The sequence below is a fragment of the Canis lupus genome, chromosome 5 (genome assembly GCF_011100685.1).
Source record: "Canis lupus familiaris isolate Mischka breed German Shepherd chromosome 5, alternate assembly UU_Cfam_GSD_1.0, whole genome shotgun sequence".
NCBI classification, from domain to species: domain Eukaryota; kingdom Metazoa; phylum Chordata; class Mammalia; order Carnivora; family Canidae; genus Canis; species Canis lupus.
In genome coordinates this window covers 9,590,790-9,598,321 of record NC_049226.1, presented here as the reverse complement: position 1 = coordinate 9,598,321, position 7,532 = coordinate 9,590,790, and the positions used below count along the sequence as shown (strand labels likewise).

At 55.7% G+C, this 7,532-nt stretch overlaps 1 protein-coding gene across 1 annotated transcript; it reads left to right on the top strand.

The window, feature by feature from the left end:
- The first annotated feature begins 3,220 nt into the window (after positions 1 to 3,220).
- Positions 3,221 to 4,928, top strand: LOC119871983 (roundabout homolog 3-like). The gene is made up of 4 exons (XM_038535565.1): positions 3,221 to 3,521; positions 3,797 to 3,954; positions 4,423 to 4,543; positions 4,640 to 4,928. The coding sequence occupies exons 1-4, from the start codon at positions 3,221 to 3,223 to the stop codon at positions 4,780 to 4,782; spliced, it is 723 nt and encodes a 240-aa protein (XP_038391493.1). The 3' UTR covers positions 4,783 to 4,928.
- Positions 4,929 to 7,532: the final 2,604 nt, after the last annotated feature.

The window sequence follows — 7,532 nt, the reverse complement described above, 5'->3', positions numbered from 1 at the left end:
TGCTGAAGACACTGCTGCAGATGAACTTGTTCGCGGACTCCCTGGCGGGGGACATCTCCAACTCCAGCGACCTGCTCTTCGGCTTCAACTCCTCGGTGGCGGCGCTCAACCACAGCCTGCTGCCCCCCGGCGACCCCTCTTTCAACGGTAAGACCCTGCCCCGCGGGGACGTCGGATCCGGGGACGGGGTAAGGTGGGAGGGCGGCGTGGAGGGGGAGGCCGAAGCGCTCGCGCCTCGAGATCGGGGCCAAGGGGCGCCTCCCTGTGCCTCCTGGGGAGGGCGGGGACCGACCAAGGGATAATCTGGGGCTTCGAGCGCCCGAGGGGGGTTTCGGCGGAAGATCAGCCCAGCCGACCCCGACGGCCACCCCCAGCGAGGAGAACCGGCCGGTGATGGGCGAGCACGGAGCCGAGGGAGGCGGGGCCCCCGGCCCGGGGCGCGGCGGAGGCAACGCGGTCGCCGGCGGGCCCGGGCCAAGCCGCGCCACTCGTGACCCGGCCGGCCTGCAGGTTTTCCTTCGGGACCCCGCGTTTCCCAAGAACTCACTTCGGACTAGAGTGAGGAGGCTAGAGCGTGGGATGCGTTTGCGACAGGGGGCGACAGAAGCGGAGCCCGTTTTAGGGAAACTTAGAAGTTTGCCCCGCAGAGGCGGAGCTCACAGCCGGCCCACGCGGCAGAAGTGCGGCGGCGAGGTCGTTACCGCTAATTACGGTGATTAATAAATGACTGGGACAGCGCGCCCTCCCCCAGCTCCGCAGTCCCTCCCCGCGCGCGGAGAGGCCCGATCCCGCCCCCTGCCGGCCGCGCCGGGAATCCCGCTCTCCCGGACCCCTCTGCCGTGTCCCCTCTGCTTCCTCCCGTCCCCGTCCCTTAACATCCACCCACTCGATCTAGGGACAGCACGGTCCTGGAAACTCAAAGATGACCAAAAAGGAGACCTCGGCCATGTGCACGTGTGAGGGGTAGTCCAGGTGCTGGGGAGGAGCCCCAGAGCTTCATTAGCATGATCATTAGCTATTCATTAGCTGCTGTCGGAGCATCTCCTGAGACCGGGAATGACAGGGAAGAAATTCCAGGGAAAGGGCGCCTGCAGCTGTGTCTACAGGAATTAGGGGGACCAGAAGGGTGTGGTATGTACGAGGGGGCCGGGACGGAGGAGGTGGCAAACGAGCTGGGTGTCTCCAAATTCCTGGCCCTCCTTTGGGTTCCCAGGAGATTAAGCACAGAGCCCTTCTCACCCACCGCGCAGACACACCTCTGCTCCCCCAGCGCTCAGTTTTCACCACTCACTGTCTCATTTATGCCTGAAAACGTTAAGGAGGTATTAGGGATGGCATTGATGGCCACATTTTGCAACCGAGGAGACAAATTTAGAGAATATGAAAAGTGCTCCAGTGGTCACAAAGGCAACATAAAGCTTAGCAATAATGAATCTATTTCCATCACATCCTAGGGTTATGCAATGGGGGAGAAAGGGATACTGGGGCCTGATAGAATCTGATAAGGTCAGGTGGGCTAGGGAGGAAGAGGCCCTAAGTAATCAGGGAATTACCATATTTATTGAGCCTTCCCCCAAGTGCTTTACATATATTACGGTCTTGCGACAACCCTCACTGCTCCCATATTTAAAACAAACTGAGACTCAGACGAGCTCCATAATTTGCCCAAGTTCGTACAGCCAGGAAGTGTCAGATCTGAGGTTCCCAGCCCAACCTGGTTCCAAGACAATCCCTGAGTTCTCAGTTGCTCTAGCGTCGGCTCTGCCTCAACTGGGACTGGGATGGGATTCAGGAGTGGAGACAGGTGACAAACAGAGATTTCCATTGGTAAGGAAGGAAACTGAGAAAAATCACTCCCCTCCCTAAGTGGGAGGGAAACTGATCCTGTCCCAGCCAGTTAAATAAACTCTCCCCAAGACAATGTCAGCATGGGGCACCCCTTCCAGCTTTGTCTCCATAGGAGCTTCCAAGAGTAGGGATGGGGGAATGAGGCCCAATCCCACACCGAGGCCAGGAGCTAGAGGTCCCGGAGGATTTTGGAACAGATCCAGAGGGGCGCGGGCGGGGAAGGGTAAGGCGGAGAACAGAAGCGGGGTAGTTCTGGTTAGTGCAGGAAGCCAAATTATGCGAGGCAGCAGCGGCGCCTACTGGCCGCCACCGGTTACAGACCCACTTCGGACGAAGTTGGGAGTGTCTGAGCCTAAAGGGCTCCGGGATCCTGGATTCCAAAGCAACTGAAGTAGATGAAGCCGGCAGGAGTCTGTAGGCCAAGTGAGAGGCAGGAACAGAACACTCAGGTGAACGCATCCGATGAAACAAAGGAGAGGAACCCCCTTCCTAGTTAGTGATTCTTAGTCTTTCTCGGCTAAGGCAACCCGTAGAAAATCTGTGGACAGCTCCGCACCTCTTAGAAAAGGAGCATCACTCACATTTCCATTACCATTTTCATTAATTTCTGTGACTTCATGGGTTCTTCCAAGTATGATTGCGGAGTCAGTAAGAGGGCCACCTGGCTGGCTCAGTCCACAGAGCATGAGACTCTTGATCTCTGGGTCGTGAGTTTGAGCCCAATGTTGAGCATAAAGATTATTTAATTTAAAAAATGAGATAAAAAATAAATTAAAAACAACAACAACAACAAAGAAAGGTTGTGTGTCCATTCGTGGACTCCAGGTTGAGAACCTCTCCTGGTCCCACATTCCAGTCGGATCACTCTCACCTTACCTTTCCTAAGAGACTCCGGGCTGGCCCACGCTCTCCATTTTGCTGGCCCAGCACCATGCAGAGGCCAAGGACCACGTGTTGGCTCTGGTGCACCGCTTCAGGCAGCAAGGACAATCTGCAAACCAGCCAGTGTGGGAGATTGAATACCAAGGCCTAGAGGGGTGGTCTACTTGCCCAGACAAGGCCCAGTCACTCTCCACTTAACCTTGGCCAGAGAGAAGGCTGGTGTCTCTAGGCAGCCTAGAAAGCCGGCCTAGGAGCGCACGTCCTGATTCCTCTCTCCGGATCTGTCAATCTGGAGGCATAACCTTTCCAGCCTAAGAAGGGGGAGAGGACGTCTGCTCAGAGAGAGAATGGACCCTACAGAGGGAAAGGGGTCAGGGAGGGCAGGTAGAGTTGTGTTTCTCTCTGGAGCCTCCCCTCTAACCTCCCGAGGTCTAAATGCTCTGTGCCAACCCCCCTACCCTCAGCGTCAAGGGTCGAGCCGGAGGACGCGATGCCGCGCATCGTGGAGCAGCCGCCAGATCTGCTGGTGTCCCGGGGCGAGCCGGCCACGCTGCCCTGCCGCGCCGAGGGCCGGCCCCGGCCCAACATCGAGTGGTACAAGAACGGGGCGCGGGTGGCCACTGCGCGCGAGGACCCGCGCGCGCACCGCCTGCTGCTGCCCAGCGGCGCCCTCTTCTTCCCCCGCATCGTGCACGGGCGCCGCGCGCGCCCCGACGAGGGTGTCTACACTTGCGTGGCGCGCAACTACCTGGGGGCAGCGGCCAGCAGAAATGCCTCGCTGGAAGTGGCGGGTGAGAGTCACGTTGTCCTCTGGTTGGAGGGCACCAGGTAACCCGATCTAGAACCAGCCCCCATCTTCTTTCGGGACGGTGACCTTTGGTGTCTAAGGTCGCAGGAGGAAGCGGGCCTGGTATCTTTGCACCTGGGGAAGACTTTGGGTCTGTGATGATGCACCCCTCCCCAAAAACTTTCCTGGTGTCCTAGCCCAGTTATTCGTTTAGTCTCCTGGTCATTCATTCTCATTCTCTGTGTCTCTGTCTCTGTCCCTGTTCATCCATCTCTCCAGTCCTCCGTGATGATTTCCGGCAGTCTCCTGGAAACGTGGTGGTGGCAGTGGGCGAGCCAGCGGTGATGGAATGCGTTCCCCCCCGTGGCCACCCGGAGCCTTCCGTGTCCTGGAAGAAGGACAGTGCAAGACTCAGAGAGGAGGAGGGAAGGATCACGGTCAGGAGTGGTGCCATAGCTGGGGATCTAACCGGGCCAGGGCCATCATTAGGGGGCGGGGCCATAGGGTAGGGGGTTAGGCATGTCTCAAAGGAGGAAGGAGTGAATCTAAGGGTCTTGGAGGGTCAGGAAATAATGTCTTGGATGTGATAAGGCAGGAGATTTAAGGTCAGTGCATTAGCTCATCAGAGACTGAGAGTCAGCTCTCTAGTGAGGGAAAAGGATGGATAGGATGGAACTGGTATAAAATAGGTGGGGAGCAAGGTGCACTGGGAACTCGTGGCAGGTGGGTTGGGCTGTGGGAACAAAATGTAGACCCGAGTCCCCACCTTGGGCAGATCACTTAAGGATTCTTTATCTGATAAGTGGGTCAACGTCACTAGGCTTCATTGGCTCCCTGGGAGGATCAAATAAATGAATATGCTTTGATGGTTACAACAGACCAAAGTTACCATTATTACCCTGCAGATTCGTGGAGGGAAGCTGATGATGTCACATACACTCAAGAGTGATGCGGGGATGTATGTGTGCGTGGCCTCCAACATGGCAGGAGAACGGGAGAGTGGGGCAGCTGAACTTGTGGTACTGGGTAGGCACAGGGAGCTTGGGGGTTTAGGGGGTGTGCAGCCCGGGTAGTGAGAAGCCATGCAGATCCCCTGATGGTTCACTCACTCCCGCTCCATAGAGCGACCCTCATTCCTGCGTAGACCAGTCAACCAGGTGGTCCTGGCAGATGCCCCCGTGGATTTCCCATGTGAGGTGCAGGGAGATCCCCCACCCCGTCTACGCTGGCGCAAGGAGGATGGGGAACTGCCCACCGGCAGGTGAGAATCCCCTTCCTCCTGCCTGTAAGGAGACCCAACCAGCTCAAGAGCATACCCTGCCCTCTAAAACTGGACGGCAGGGATCCCTGGGTGGCGCAGCGGTTTAGCGCCTGCCTTTGGCCCAGGGCGTGATCCTGGAGACCCGGGATCGAATCCCACGTCGGGCTCCCAGTGCGTGGAGCCTGCTTCTCCCTCTGCCTGTGTCTCTGCCTCTCTCTCTCACTGTGTGCCTATCATAAATAAATAAAATAAAAAAATTAAAAAAATAAAATAAAATAAAACTGGACGGCAGACACCCTCTCACTTGACAACACAGGGAAATCCAGACCCTACCCAGCCTCCATCTCCTTTCACGGGTCTGTGGATACCAGCTTCTGTTGCTGTTGAGGCCTGCCTTGTCTTTATGTGTCCCAATCCTGGTGTCCGTCCTGGGGGAGAGAGAAGGGGTCTGTAGCTGTGGCCAACCCAGCCTGGGGGTGGGGAGTGGAGCAGGTATGAGATCCGGAGTGACCACAGCCTTTGGATCGGCCGCGTGACTGCCGCCGACGAGGGGACCTACACCTGTGTGGCTGAGAACAGCGTGGGCCGCGCCGAAGCATCTGGCTCCCTCAGTGTTCACGGTGAGCTCCCCCCTCCCGGGACTGCCAGACCAGGAATGAGCTGAGGGCATGGAGGGTGGGGTGAAGAGGAGAACGAGGGAGAAAGGACAGAGTGGGAGGTATGGGTGGGTCGCTCGAGGCTTTTAGGAGAGAAAGGAGGAGAAAGCTGAGCAGGCTTGAACAGGAATTGGATATCTGCTCCTCCTTAAGCCAAGCTTGGGCTTCTCTCTCCTGTTCCCTCAGTCTCCCTTCTGAGTGCCCTGACTCCCTGTCCCTTTATCGCCTCCCCCTTCCCAGTCCCACCCCAGCTGGTGACCCAGCCGCAGGACCAGATGGCAGCTCCTGGAGAGAGTGTGGCTTTCCAATGCGAGACCAAAGGAAACCCCCCACCTGCCATCTTCTGGCAGAAGGAGGGAAGTCAGGTAGGTGGCCAACTCCGTGGGCCTTCCCACGAGCTTCCCCTCTGGGTCTTAGCCTCCCTCCTTCTACATTCTGCAGACTTCTCTCCGAGGTCTCGTCTGGGTACCTTTGGTCCTCCCAGAAACTGCTGCAGGTTATTTGGGAGGCTTAAATAAGATAACGAGAGTAAAAGGCCTGGGACATATTGAACACTTGGAAAGGAAATGATGCTAATAGGTTTAGGTGGAAGGAAACAGTCCTGTATGGTAATTCCCTGGAGACTCCTTCTATTTTAGGCAAGACTGTCCTGAAGATGTAGCGAATCCAGACGGACGCCTCCTCTCCCAGACACCCGGGGCTTGGGCTTTAATATGCTGCTCTGCAAAGTGTGTACTGACTGTACCAAAGCGGCTCAGGGTACAGGGAGTTGCTCATCTACTTACAAGGGACTCCCACCAGGGGGAGCGCACTGTCACCCCCTTGGCAAAAAAGTCCTGAATACCCACATGAACAGTAATGAGGTTCCAAGAAGAGTACCTCCTCCTACGGGAAGGGTGGGAATTTCACCACTAGGAAACAGGGTCAGTATAATAAAAATAAGTCTGACTGACCCTACCCCACTGGATAACCAGTTCTCCCACTGCCTCATTCCAAATCCACAGCCACAATTTTCCAATCTTCTCTAGCATCTGGGATTGCTGTATCTCAACTAGATGCTCAAATGAATAAAAATGCTGATGATAGTAGAGGATGAGAGTAGGTATGCATCAGGGGATCGGCCAGGTGCCCTTTACCTGTAACCCAAACCCCTTTCCCCACCTCCTATATATCTATGTAACATAAAACCAGAAAGAAGGGGGGAAATATTAAACCTTTATCACACAATGCATTAAAGGATTTTCATGATTACTCATTTAATCCTCATAACTGTCCCCTAAGAGTCAAATTTGGAGGGATTTGGGCCCAGGAAGGTTAAAGAGCTTGCTCAGAGTTGCCCAACTCATAAGTCACAAAGCTGGGAAGTGTACCCCCAAATCATCTAAGAGAATGTCCACATTTTTGTGAGTAGATCTAACTGGTTTACCCAAGGTCACATAACTGGCAGTTTTGGGGACAGAGTAGGAACTAGAGACTTAGGAATTCTCTGAATTCTGGGGTTGATGGGAACCTTTCTCTCTGCCAAATTCCTGCTCATTCTCTACCTTTGGTTCCTTGCTCTGTCCCCAGGTTCTACTTTTCCCCAGCCAGCCGCTTCAGCCCAAGGGGCGCTTCTCTGTGTCTCCCAGAGGCCAGCTCAACATTACGGATGTGCAGAGCGGGGATGCTGGCTACTACGTGTGTCAGGCCGTTAGTGTGGCCGGGAGCGTCCTGGCTAAGGCCCTGCTGGAGGTAAAAAGAGGTAGGTGCTCATGGAGGTGCCCGGACCCATGGCCTGGAAGGACATAATGGCTTGAAGATATCTGCTTCTCTAGGATTCTATATAAGATGTCTGCAAGGGGAGGGGTGTGTTCCTGAGACATGGCCTTGAAGTTTGGAACTCGGCTACAGAAGCCACTAGTACATGGCTGGTCCCGGGCAGAGACTACAGATGGTTATCAAGGCCCCTCCAGTCTCTGGGGGAGGAGGAATGACGGATCAGAGAAGGAAGACAAGGGGCTGGTTGCCTGGACCCAGGATCCTCTCCTGAGGTGCTGAACTTCTTCCTCTCCCAGCCTCCTCCTTGGATGGGCTGCCTCCTATCATCCTCCAGGGACCA